This window comes from Caenorhabditis elegans, chromosome I (genome assembly GCF_000002985.6).
Source record: "Caenorhabditis elegans chromosome I".
Classification (NCBI taxonomy): Eukaryota; Metazoa; Nematoda; class Chromadorea; order Rhabditida; family Rhabditidae; genus Caenorhabditis; species Caenorhabditis elegans.
The window spans coordinates 10,408,923-10,422,585 of NC_003279.8; the positions used below are offsets into that span (position 1 = coordinate 10,408,923).

General features: G+C 41.1%; 2 protein-coding genes across 3 annotated transcripts; one reads left to right on the top strand and one right to left on the bottom strand.

The window, feature by feature from the left end:
- The first annotated feature begins 379 nt into the window (after positions 1-379).
- Positions 380-5,851, top strand: blmp-1 (B lymphocyte-induced maturation protein 1 homolog). 2 transcript variants are annotated; one of them, NM_001264441.2, is made up of 8 exons: positions 380-614; positions 948-1,042; positions 1,304-2,171; positions 2,682-3,028; positions 3,411-3,505; positions 3,556-4,024; positions 4,440-4,487; positions 4,571-5,851. In NM_001264441.2, the coding sequence occupies exons 1-8, from the start codon at positions 437-439 to the stop codon at positions 4,922-4,924; spliced, it is 2,454 nt and encodes an 817-aa protein (NP_001251370.1). In that variant the 5' UTR covers positions 380-436; the 3' UTR covers positions 4,925-5,851. The 2 variants fall into 2 exon arrangements, with proteins under 2 accessions (NP_001251370.1, NP_001251371.1); NM_001264442.2 differs by lacking the exon at positions 4,440-4,487 and having other exon boundaries at positions 4,571-5,850.
- Positions 5,852-9,311: 3,460 nt separating this feature from the next.
- maph-1.2 (Microtubule-associated protein futsch) lies at positions 9,312-12,936 on the bottom strand (the record flags this gene model as incomplete). Its single annotated transcript, NM_001264443.2, has 7 exons — positions 9,312-9,750; positions 9,797-10,064; positions 10,364-10,831; positions 10,948-11,331; positions 11,486-11,662; positions 11,749-12,669; positions 12,715-12,936. The coding sequence occupies 7 exons, from the start codon at positions 12,934-12,936 to the stop codon at positions 9,566-9,568; spliced, it is 2,625 nt and encodes an 874-aa protein (NP_001251372.1). The 3' UTR covers positions 9,312-9,565.
- Between the last annotated feature and the right edge of the window lie 727 nt (positions 12,937-13,663).

Here is a 13,663-nt window from a genome sequence, read left to right on the forward strand (position 1 = left end):
ATAGGTAGGCAGGCGCACATCCCGGACGCCTTAATAAGTTCCTCCTTTAAAAAAAACATTAATCTATTATTGCACAACCTCCCATCATCTAACCCACCTACCGTAATCACCAACTTTCCCTTTTTGCTCTTCTTAACTCTGCACTCTCCTCGGTCACCCAGCTATTTCACCCCAATTCTTCGAGTTCTTCCTTATCAAGGTCTTTTTGACAATTTCGGCGCCGTTTTCCTGATTCTCGCCCTCGCCTTTTCCCTCTCCGTGCTCTATTACTCTCTCGCTCTTGTTTTGAAACTTTTATTTGAATTGGTTCACTTTTAATTTGTCTTTCTTTTTGCCAAAAATTATTTTTATTTTACCAGAATCATGTTTTCAATTTCAGAAAATAAATCTCTCTTCTCTTTTCCTTCGATCTCATTTTAAACAAAACCTGTAAAAAATGGGTCAAGGAAGTGGGGATGACGGTGTTCCGCCGGCACCGTTCTCTTCGGCTGCTGCGGCAGCTCACTCACCACCTCATTCTCCCCTTTCTGTCGGCGTTTCTTCTGCTTCATCTGCCACGTCATCATCTTCCACACCGCCATCATCCACGTCACCTGCCGGAGTTTCAGCGTCAGGTAAGTTGTGATAGGATACTGTAACTCGGCCCCCTTGGCAGCCATCCGTGATCTACATTTGCGAAGAAATCGAATCAGCCAAATTCGTTTTTCTTCCCTCCACTTCTTTTTTTTCCTTTTCGGATTTCTTATCAAATTTCAATGCCGCCAAGCTTATCATCGCCGCGCTATCACTTATCATCAAAATGTTCTTTTCCCTCTTGAACTAGACGTGGACACCATATAAAAAAGAACAAATGAAAGTGAAAACAAAAAAAACAATCACTTCAAAATTTAAACCGAAAGAAAAAACTGTGAAGCTGTCATTTTATACAATGAACATTTTAATTTCAGGTGCGAGAAACGTTGAAACTGATTGGAAGCAGTCGGGAGATGAGAATCTTGCCGAATTATGTATATTTCATGTTCCAGACAAATCTGTTAGTTTGGTGAGTTCGTATTTTATAGTCTATAAAGTTTTAAAAACCGAGCCTGCCTGCCTACATGTATATTTCTCTAAAAAAATGGTTTTGGAACAAAAAGTTCTCTAGAAATTTGGAAAGTTCAAAACGTTCCATAGAAAGTTTGAGATGTGCACTAAAAAGTTGCTTTTTTGCCGACCGTTTTTTTGCCAGGACTACAAAAATAGTATGAGAAAGTTAATATACATCGAAAAAAACCATTTCAATTTTAATTCCATTTATTTTCAGCCAAATCCAAAGCGAGCAGAATGCACACTTCCTATGAACCTAATTCTCAAGTCCTCCTCAAAAAATCGAAAGAAATCGTCAATATGGTCATCTGATCATATTCCGAGAGGAGTCCGATTTGGCCCGCTCGTTGGAGAAATTCGTTTGGTAGATGTTGACACAGCACTTGTATGTCCTGCTGAAGCATCAATGGCTGGAGGTGGTCCAGCTCAAGAAGATGTTCCATTTGATGAAGCTCCGGAAGAGTGGAAGATCTATTCTCCATCAGGTGGCAGATTGAATAAAACGATTTGTGTGAAAGATGATGCGAGATCAAATTGGATGAAATACGTGGCAGCTGCTGAAGAGGAAGATTTTCAGAATCTTGTTGCTGCACAAATTGGAAATGATATCTACTTTTACACAGTTAAAAAGATTGAAGCAAATACTGAATTATCATTTTGGTTCAGCAGGGACTACGCAAGGAAATTAAATTATTCAACAAGACCATACGTAAGAGTTCGAAGGCCAGCTACTCAACTGATTCCATCTGCACCACCAGCTTCTGCATCAACTGCAATTGCGAGTTTAGCAGAAACAATTGTGGCAATTGATTATTCAGTTAAAAAACTCATTGAATCACCCATTGATACACTCTCTACTGATGCTTCTTCTGCAAGTGACGAAGAAATGATTGATGTTGAAGAGCAGGAGAGCTGTACACGGCCTGTTGCAGAAGTCACACGGCCTAATGTTATCCAGAATCCAGTTGTGAGGCCTGTTGCAACCAAAGTCAATAATTTCCCGGGAATACCCGTTCGACTTGGCAATTTTTATGCAAGTCCGTTGGTGGATTTTAAAGAGTTCATGAGGAAATCCCTTCAATTAAGTGAGTTTATTAATCCCACTCTGAATCTCTGATAAGCTGAAATTGAAAATTTTGAAAATGTAACACTTTTTTTTGAAGTTTTTTTCACTGGAGATGCAAAAAGTTGCTTAACATTTTGTTAACAAAACTTATCAGAAACAGCTAAAAACGCCATATGTCCTTGATGGGGATTAAGCTTCTGTCGACAAACAAGATACATTTGTATACTTTTTTTTTGTTTTTAACACATCAACTTAAGTTTAACAATATTTTCAGTTTGTTAAAATTGTTTCCTCAATCAATTAAATTATCAAATTGTTTATGCTTTACTATACTTTTTAATTAGTGATCTACCTGTTTTCGGATTTTCGGCAGCTTTTATCCCGTGCGGATGTGGTTTTATCAACGGAAAAGTTTTCAAAATACATGTTGTATGTTTATTCATAATTTTATAGCTTACTGTTAACTGCTAAGTTAAAAACAAACTGGGGCGTCCTAAAAAGTCCTGAAAACAATTGAACCCTATTTCAGAACTAGTTGATACCTCAATGTTTGTGTCCCCTGTTGCTCAAACAACAGCCGCAATAACTGCCACTGGTGGAAGATCCGGCCAGCCGATTGATGTGCAGCCAGTACTTGCAGCAACTGCAGGAGCTCATTTTGGAAACTATGCAGCAATTTATGGGAGTCAAGATTTCCAGCATGAGCTATCAAAACCTCTGTACACATCTGCGTCTCCAGCATTCGGAGGTGGTGGTGGTATGGGTGGAGGATTTGGAATGGGTGGAAGTGCCCATACTTCTTCATTTCATCAACTTCCATTTGTTAATCATTCGTCTTCATCACACAATGATTCATCATTTAATGGAGTTCCAAATGTAAGTTTTACCAAAGAAGATTTTTAATTTGTTGAACTTGATGGTTGATGGGAAAATATTTTGAAACATTCTTTTTAAAAAACAGTTGATATTTAAATGTTTAATACTAGATTTTTTAATTTTTTTAAATTATATATTTTTTATAATTTTTGACCCTGCCTCTATTTATCTCTACCTTTTATCTCTACCTTTTCTATGTTGATCCCAATAAAATTAGCAAAGTTTTGATACATAAATCAATTGATTACCGGGTGCTTTTTTGTAAATCTTTTTCAAATCAGGGCGCAAGGAGGGCGATTCACACGCCTAGACCTGGTAAAATGTCTAGTTATTCCTTTTCATATTTTCTACATGAAAATAAATTTAAATTAAAATTTTTCAGTACGTGCAACAACAGGAAAATGGAAAAACGAGATACGCTTGCAAAGACTGCAACAAAACATTCGGACAGCTTTCGAATCTTAAAGTTCATGTCAGGTTAGAACTTTTCTTATTTTCCAATTATTTTTTTACTTTCAACATTTCAGAACGCACACCGGCGAACGTCCATTCAAATGTGAAATTTGCACAAAAGAGTTCACACAGCTTGCTCATCTTCAGAAGCATCATCTTGTTCATACCGGAGAACGTCCTCATCGCTGTGATATTTGTGATAAGCGATTCTCGTCGACTTCTAATTTAAAAACTCATCTTCGACTTCACAATGGTCAGAAGCCGTATACGTGTGATGTTTGTGATGCCAAGTTCACTCAATACGTTCATCTAAGACTTCATAAACGTCTGCATGCAAACGAAAGACCGTATAGTTGTGGAACATGTGGAAAGAAATATATTTCACCGAGTGGATTGAGAACTCATTGGAAAACAACTACATGTAAAGAAGAGGATATGAAAGACTCGATGAGGGATGATTTAATGGATATCAAAGGCGAAATCGATGAAGGATCAATGTCAGGGTCGGGTTATGGAAATCTGGGAATCTTTGAAAATACACTGGTAAGTAATGAAGATTATATCGAGTTATACATGTTCCGCCGTTTTTTACAAAATGGAAACTAAGTTTTAAAAAGTTGATCAAATTTTTAATACTGTCCAAGTTTAAGTCGACAACGTTTCCTCTAATAGTATTGACCCACTTTTCCTAACTTTGTAAGTTCATATCTTAGTTGCCTATGGTTTTATCGAAAAATTTCTAACTGAGAAAATATTGAATTTGTGAAACATTTGGAAAAATATCTTTAGTGGACCGAGATATGAGATGTCAAAGTAGAGTAAGTGGGCGCAAGACTAATAGAAGAAATACGGTCGTGAATAAATTTTTTTGCTCGAGTTTTAGTTTTCGAGCTTTAGAAGAAATCAAGTAAATTACTAACAACAGCTTTGCTTCTGCTTACATTTTCACTGCTTTCAGAACTCCGAACTCAAGCGGCCACTTATGCCAATCGAAACCATTTATAGTGTAAGCTTTTATATTCGGCTTCATCATGCATACAAATAAATATTTCTTATCTCACTTTCCCATTCTCATCCTACAATTTTCAGAAATACAATCTTCCCAACGCCTCCCTCCTCGGTCAAGGTCCAAGTGGAATGCAAGAACAACAGGCTCCACCACCAACATCTCAACAGCAGCAACACATGATGTATGGAAACACAATGGGACATATGGGACAAGGATCCCATCTTCAGGGGCCACCACCACCTCCACAACATTTCCAAATGGATCATAGTGGAATGCAGAATGGAGGAGGTATTCCACATCAACATCAACTTATTCAAGGAGGTCCATCATCTGGATCTGGTCAACAGCAACATCCACAACATAATGGGATTCATAGGCTTCCTGATTTGAAAAATCCCCTACTTCCAAGCCTCGGATTGCCGCATTATCCATAATTATCATATTTATAACTTTATGAAAACACTACCCGTCTCCCACAATCCAGTCATATCATTTGTACTTGAGCTTCTGTGTAGGAATTAATGCCTCCACTGCGTGCCTCACAGCACTGCCTATTTTGGTAGAATAACGCAAATTTCATCTGAAAAAAGTTAATGTGAGAATGTAGATATAGAAAGATGTTTGTTAAGTTCGAAAATTCATTTTATTTCTATATCCGGATATTTTTCTATATTTTAACATTAATTTTTTATTGAAAAAATAATTTAACCAAAATTAGCAGTTTTTGGAGTGCCTGTAGGCAGGCGTGTAGGCATTTTATACCTACACAAGAGCCCCTGCTTGCTTCTCCAGCATCTTAGCATTTTCATTTTTTACTATGCTACTCAAATATTTTCAGATCCCTTTTACCAGTTTGTTTATAAGCCAGGTAGAAAACAATTAGATCAATTTTTTTCGCAAAATCTCAAATTGTTCTTACACCTTCCTGCCCCTTTCTCCATCCTCCCATTCCAGAACGAGTCTCTCATAATATTAATTGTATTCAAAAACTTCAAATTCAAATAATTCCACAAAGAACCTGAGTTAAAGTTCAAATAGTTCGTTTCTCAAAATTATCAGATTTAATATAATTATTTTTTTGAAATCTTCCATATACACCGCCTAAACCTATATTATCTTTTCATTCTCTCATTGTCTCTTGCTTTATCAGTCCCCTTTCATTCTTATCACTGTCAAAATTTTCTATTTTTTATTCAACAATTTCCATCAAAATCTTCCGGCATTTCAACACACCTATCTGTGATCATACTTTCATTATATTTTTGCAATTTCTTTCTAGAAGTTGTTTCTATTTTCTAACTTTTTCAAAACAATATCTTGTCTAATTTTGTATGTATATATATAAACTTTGAAAACTTGATAGGATTACATACATACTAATTTTCTCGAAAATTTCCGGCAAATCGGCAAACCGGTGAGGTGCCAAATTTGCCGGAAAAACGGCAAATCGGTAAGTTGCCACAATTGAAATTTCCGGCAAATCGGCAAACCGGCAAAGTGCCGAATTTGTCGAAATTGAAAATTTCCAGCAAATCGGCAAATCGGTAAGTTGCCAGAATTGAAATTTCCGGCAAATCGGCAAATTGACGGAATTGAAATTTCCCGATTTGCCGTAATTGAAAATTTCCGGCAAATCGGCAAACCGGCAACTTGCCGGAATTGAAATTTCCCGATTTGCCGTAATTGAAAATTTCCGGCAAATCGGCAAACCGGCAACTTGCCGGAATTGAAATTTCCCGATTTGCCGGAATTGAAACTTCCGGCAAATCGGCAAACCGACAGCTTGCCGGAATTGAAATTTCCCGATTTGCCGAAATTGAAATTTCCGGCAAATCGGCAAACCGGCAAAGTGCCGAATTTGTCGAAATTGAAAATTTCCAGCAAATCGGCAAATCGGCAAGTTGCCAGAATTGAAATTTCCGGCAAATCGGTAAATTGACGGAATTGAAATTTCCAGCAAATCGGCAAATCGGCAAATTGCCAGAATTGAAATTTCCGGCAAATCGGCAAATTGACGGAATTGAAATTTCCCGATTTGCCGTAATTGAAAATTTCCGGCAAATCGGCAAACCGGCAACTTGCCGGAATTGAAATTTCCCGAATTGGCGTAATTGAAATTTCCGGCAAATCCGCAAACCGGCAACTTGCCGGAATTGAAATTTCCCGATTTGCCGAAATTGAAATTTCTGGCAAATCGGCAGACAGGCGAAATGCCGAACTTGTCGAAATTGATAATTTCCAGCAAATCGGCAAATCGCAAATTGCCAGAATTGAAATTTCCGGCAAATCGGCAAATTGACGGAATTGAAATTTCCCGATTTGCCGTAATTGAAAATTTCCGGCAAATCGGCAAACGCAGCTTGCCGGAATTGAAATTTCCCGATTTGCCAGAATTGAAATTTCCGGCAAATCGGCAAAACGCAGCTTGCCGGAATTGAAATTTCCCGATTTGCCGTAATTGAAAATTTCCGGCAAATCGGCAAACGCAACTTGCCGGAATTGAAATTTCCCGATTTGCCGGAATTGAAACTTCGGCAAACGCAGCTTGGCCGGAATTGAAATTTCCAGCAAATCGGCAAATCGGCAAATTGCCAGAATTGAAATTTCCGGCAAATCGGCAAATTGACGGAATTGAAATTTCCCGATTTGCCGTAATTGAAAATTTCCGGCAAATCGGCAAACCGGCAACTTGCCGGAATTGAAATTTCCCGATTTGCCGTAATTGAAAATTTCCGGCAAATCGGCAAACCGGCAACTTGCCGGAATTGAAATTTCCCGATTTGCCGGAATTGAAACTTCCGGCAAATCGGCAAACCGACAGCTTGCCGGAATTGAAATTTCCCGATTTGCCGAAATTGAAATTTCCGGCAAATCGGCAAACCGGCAAAGTGCCGAATTTGTCGAAATTGAAAATTTCCAGCAAATCGGCAAATCGGCAAGTTGCCAGAATTGAAATTTCCGGCAAATCGGTAAATTGACGGAATTGAAATTTCCAGCAAATCGGCAAATCGGCAAATTGCCAGAATTGAAATTTCCGGCAAATCGGCAAATTGACGGAATTGAAATTTCCCGATTTGCCGTAATTGAAAATTTCCGGCAAATCGGCAGAACGCAACTTGCCAGAATTGAAATTTCCGGCAAATCGGCAAACCGGCAGCTTGCCGGAATTGAAATTTCCCGATTTGCCGTAATTGAAAATTTCCGGCAAATCGGCAAACCGGCAGCTTACCGGAATTGAAATTTCCCGATTTGCCAGAATTGAAATTTCCAGCAAATCGGCAAATCGGCAAATTGCCAGAATTGAAATTTCCGGCAAATCGGCAAATTGACGGAATTGAAATTTCCCGATTTGCCGTAATTGAAAATTTCCGGCAAATCGGCAAACCGGCAACTTGCCGGAATTGAAATTTCTGGCAAATCGGCAGACAGGCAAAATGCCGAACTTGTCGAAATTGATAATTTCCAGCAAATCGACAAATCGGCAAATTGCCAGAATTGAAATTTCCGGCAAATCGGCAGACAGGCGAAATGCCGAACTTGTCGAAATTGATAATTTCCAGCAAATCGGCAAATCGGCAAATTGACGGAATTGAAATTTCCCGATTTGCCGTAATTGAAAATTTCCGGCAAATCGGCAAACCGGCAGCTTGCCGGAATTGAAATTTCCCGATTTACCAGAATTGAAATTTCCGGCAAATCGGCAAATTGACGGAATTGAAATTTCCGGCAAATCGGCAAATTGACGGAATTGAAATTTCCCGATTTGCCGTAATTGAAAATTTCCGGCAAATCGGCAAACCGGCAGCTTGCCGGAATTGAAATTTCCCGATTTGCCAGAATTGAAATTTCCGGCAAATCGGCAAACCGGCAGCTTGCCGGAATTGAAATTTCCCGATTTGCCGTAATTGAAAATTTCCGGCAAATCGGCAAACCGGCAGCTTACCGGAATTGAAATTTCCCGATTTGCCAGAATTGAAATTTCCGGCAAATCGGCAGCTTGCCGGGATTGAAATTTCCCGATTTGCCAGAATTGAAACTTCCGGCAAATCGGCAAACCGGCAGCTTGCCGGGATTGAAATTTCCCGATTTGCCGTAATTGAAAATTTCCGGCAAATCGGCAAACCGGCAACTTGCCGGAATTGAAATTTCTGGCAAATCGGCAGACAGGCAAAATGCCGAACTTGTCGAAATTGATAATTTCCAGCAAATCGGCAAATCGGCAAATTGCCAGAATTGAAATTTCCGGCAAATCGGCAAATTGACGGAATTGAAATTTCCCGATTTGCCGTAATTGAAAATTTCCGGCAAATCGGCAAACCGGCAACTTGCCGGAATTGAAATTTCTGGCAAATCGGCAGACAGGCAAAATGCCGAACTTGTCGAAATTGATAATTTCCAGCAAATCGACAAATCGGCAAATTGCCAGAATTGAAATTTCCGGCAAATCGGCAGACAGGCAAAATGCCGAACTTGTCGAAATTGATAATTTCCAGCAAATCGACAAATCGGCAAATTGCCAGAATTGAAATTTCCGGCAAATCGGCACTTTTTTTTTGGTAAATTCAGAATTTAACTTTCAAAATTGTACGCATCCTATCAATGTTACTATATCTATTTTGAAAAATAAGCTAATTCTATGAAAATATCGAGAAAAATCTGAGAAAATTTCCAAAAAGGCAGTTTGAAGTGTTTCCGTCTGATAAAATATCCCTCTAAACATTTCCGGCAAACGTCAAATCGGCAAATTGCCAATTTGTCGAACTGCAATTGCCGCCCACCCCTGATTCATATTTTCAAAGTGGTTGGAGCAATGTCATGAACGACTGCTAAAACACTGTATTTAATGATTGAATTTGGCAAAAAACTGCCAATAAATATACTATAAATAATTGAGGTATGGTGGACAGCATTCGGAGGGGGCCAAAAGATGGGGGCTATATAAAACATGAAAACTTTGCAATAAATTTACTCGGGGGGAAAAATAATAAATAAGTTATGCGGGGGGGGGTGCAAAAATTCACAGGAAAATAGTGGGGGAGATTGGTGGCGATGGTGGGAGATTGATTGGCAGTCAATTAAAGCAAATCGACTCTGGCCAAATCATACTCAACGACTCCGGCGTCCGAGCTCACTGTCGTCCGCTGCTTCTCCACGGGCATTGAAAACTGCAGATGATTCGCGGCGAATTGCTCCTCGTTCTTCTGGCGGAAATCGTGCAGCATCGGAGAGGAATGTGTTGGGATCACGTTGCATGGATGAGCTGAAAAATAATTTATAAAACTTGCCAAATTTGAGAATGAGCTTACCACGATCACACCATGTTTGCTTTCCTCTGAGAATCGACTGCAGCTGCTCTCCGGAGATTTCCTTCGACGCGAGGATCACATTTCTCGAGCGCACCTTTGAGATGAACTCTTGCAGACCGTCTGCTTCAACGGAGGTCTCCAATTTCTCGTTCCTTGGCACTGTGACCACGTCGAAATAGTATGGACGCGCGAATTTGACTGGCTTCGCTGAGGCGACGGATCCTGGAGCAGCTGGCATGTGGAGATTTTCTGGATGAGAGGCATCGATCTGGAAAATTAAATTTTACATTGAAATTAAATATATTTTCTAATGTTTTCGGTGAAAATACATGTAATTACTCTTGAAATTCTTTTTCAAGAATAAATACACAGATTCCCTCCATGATCAGGCTTGATCAGTTAGGAATGATTTTAAAGAATGTGAGTTTTTGGAAATTGTTCCTTTTTGTACAAATTTTCATTTTTTTTTGTTCCTCATAGAAATCACAATTTTTCAATTTACGTTCAAAATATCGGTTAATCCTAACAGAAAACGGTTTTTCTGAACTTTTAAACATATTAAACTACCTGTTCACTCTCCTGTGCACATGCATTGAGTACAGCATCCAATGCTGGATCAGTCTTCTCGTACTTTACAGCAGCTCCATTCTCAATCACATTGGAGTGCGACTGCATCAAATCATGCTTCGGAATCTTGATTCCTCCATTTTGTGCTGCATGTGCTTGTTCCCCGTGGCCGTTCGTTTCCGATCCGTTCGAGGTAACAATGCTGCTGGCAAGTGCACTGGTGAATGGCAGAGTGGCGTCCTCAATCATCTGATTGCTCAGCTTTCGCACATACTCATCCGTCTTCTCGTCGAGAGCCAGATTCTGAAGTTCTGCCGACAACTGAGTGACTTCTCCAACGGCCTTGGCAAGATCCGCTGCAACTTCAGCGCTGTTAGTATCCATGCTGATGTCAACTAATTTGGACACATCTTCATTGAATTCGGCAAGAGTGCCATCGTCACGTGGAGCTTGGGGGATCAGTGGTTCCTGAAAATTAAATAATTTTGAAAATTGAGAGTGAAATTTGAAAATTTCAAGCATTTTTTGGATAGAAAAGTGAGTTCATTTGCATGCTGAAAAATAACAATTTTGGGATATTTTACCTCAAACCCAGGAGCAATCTTCTCCAGTTCATCATCCAACTTCACAAGACCATCATTTGGTCCCTTTGGTGATGGAGGAATGAATGGAACAGCAGCAACAATGTTCGGGAGCTCTGGATCAGGAGTAGCGATGATCAAATCACCACTTGGCACAACTGGTGCAGATGGGTCGGGGTGTGATGGCTTCAGTGGATCGAAATCGTCCAGCTCGACTGGATCCGGCTTCTTGAAAGCATCGACTGGCTCTGAAATCCTGTCTTCCCCGGAACCGCCAGCAACATTCGTCTCTGGACGTGGCTCTGGCTTCTTGAACGCGTCAACTGGTGGCGGAATTTCGTCTTCGACGTCAGCCAGATTTGCGACATCATCGACTTCATGTGGAGCCTGAAATATACCGATTCACCATGACAATACCACAATATTAATACAAAAATCTAATTACACAGACATCAACGACATAGAAATGCATCAAAAACTAGATATATTCAGTGAAAAATTGAAATATATTTTCGGTTTCTGTGTCAAAAGTTCTTATCACCTTCGCCAAGTCCTCGGCGTCAACTATCGGTTCCTTTGGATGCGTGGCTCGAGCCTCTTCAAGACGTGGTGGTTCCGGTGTTGGTGGAATCACGACAATATCCATTGGAGCCGATCCTTGGTTGAAATCTTCTGGAAACAGCGAGTCGTCGAGAACGATGGTGACGTCGTTCGGATCCTGAAATGAAACACACCACTGCTAAGCGAAAAAGGAAAAGCAGAGGACTAGAGATCTACCGATCGGAATGAAAGAAATCAACTTACCCTTCGAGAAGCTTCTGGAGCTGTAGCTGGAGCCGATGATGTCGAAGCTGGAGCTGTAGCTTTTGGAGCTGAGACCGCCGAAGCAGGCTTCGATGGAGCGGCTCTTTGAACTTTGCCAGCGACTTTCTTCTGAGCGATAGGCTCGGCCTTGGGTGCCTTCGCAGGGGCTCCTCTTGGTGGCGCTGGTGCAGATCTCGCTGGAATTGGAGCTCTAGTCGGAGCCTTCGATGCTGGAGCGGCCTTCGGTGGTGCAGTTGCTCTCGGTGGAACGGCAGTTCTGGTAGCAGGAGTTGCACTTCGTGTAGTCGTCGGACGAGCTGGGCCTGCTGGAGCACGAGAAGTCAACGCTCTGGGGGCACTGACTGCAGGGACTGCTGGACGAGTTCTTGCGGCGCCGGTTGTAGATGCAGATCTAGTAGACGGTTTCCCGGCAACAGGTCGTGGAACGGCAGGAGCAGGAATACCCAACAACGCATCCTTCGACTTCACGGTGGGCGCGTTGAGGAATGGAAGTGATTTCGCTGCCTTGTCGAGCGATTGTTGGATCCTCGCAAGTGAGCTCGTCCCCGAAATAAGCACTCTGACCGCCGATTGATCCGTCATCGCAGGCCTCCAGAGCAGGACGCCGATGGTTCCATTCTCAGCGGCCGCCTTCTCCACTTCTGCCTCGTTTCCTCCTGCCAACGCCTTTGTGATCATATCGGAGTCTTTGACGTCTCCAGCCAGAATATACATGGAGAGAACTCCTTTTGCAGCAGACTGGTATATGATGTGTGCCGGATATTTCGGGTTGAACAGTGGCGGTGCAACGGAGAGAAGCTTCGAGTTCGCTTCTTGAATTGCTTTGGCAATCTCTCCACTGCTTCCCGGCTTGGCAGTCTTGAACGGCTTCGTGTTGGTGAACACCGGCAACGGTTTTCCCTGAAAAAGTAGATTATCAAAATTTTCATTAAAAATTCTACAAACCTGTTCCAACAGAGCAGACGTGGTTCCAAGATTTCCCAGCGTCGGAGCGGCGAGCAGAACGGCAGAGACGTCCCTGACGTGAGCCACAAATCCCGGGTTCTTTTCGGCGAACCCCCCATCGAGAATGTAGACGCCGTCGAAATCAAACAGGGCGGCCGTGTTGGCCGCACCGCCCAAGACGTAGATGCACGCCTTTGACGACATGATATATTCCTCCGGCATCTGGAAAAAATGTTCTTTTCAAGAGTTTTAAACGCGTATACGTATAAAATGAAAGACAACGCTGAAGGATTAAATTATGGCGAATTTTATGCCAAAATAATTACAAAAACCCTAATTTCGGAGTTTTTCGCGCTTTTCTGTAGACTTAAGTTCATTTTTCAACCATATTAGCGACTAAAAATGTTCAAAAACTAATCAAAAATGTGAAATAAACGACAAAATTATAGGGAAAATGCAAAAGCTTCTTGGCTGCTGACAAAATTGAAGATTTTTAGGATTTACAAAAAAAAAAAGGTTTCAGTGGGCGGTGCCAACTCGCAACCACCGCACGCTCATTTCGCAAGCCTCGCACGTTTTTTCGGTGATCTTTTTAAATACCTTTTTTCAAGAAAAAACGAGCGAGAATAAACAAATAAACAAATAAACAAAAACGAGAGAGAAAAACACGAATGAGCTCTCTCGCCGCCTTATATAGCGCGGTGAGAGACGCAGAGAATGCAGTTAAATCAGAATACGACCGCTGCCGCCGTGGGTCAAGATCACTAGTGATATCAGTCTCTTCCTTGTTTGATCTACCAGTAGAAGGGCTGAGCGCCTGCGATTGGCGGATTTTTTTCATTTTTAACTTTTTCAATGTCGCTGAATCAATACGCCACTTCTATTGGAAGCTAGTATTTCTGGTTATTTTTAGATTAGGTTTGAGTCTTGTAGTGCTCCAAAAAATCAA

What these genes read in the sequence shown, in the direction of transcription:
- blmp-1 (NM_001264441.2), top strand. Translation starts at nt 437, where the DNA reads ATGGGTCAAGGAAGTGGGGATGACGGTGTTCCGCCGGCACCGTTCTCT. An exon ending in TGCCGGAGTTTCAGCGTCAG is followed by an intron (nt 615 to 947) that starts GTAAGTTGTGAT and finishes TTTTAATTTCAG; the next exon opens with GTGCGAGAAACGTTGAAACT. An exon ending in CATTTAATGGAGTTCCAAAT is followed by an intron (nt 3,029 to 3,410) that starts GTAAGTTTTACC and finishes AAAATTTTTCAG; the next exon opens with TACGTGCAACAACAGGAAAA.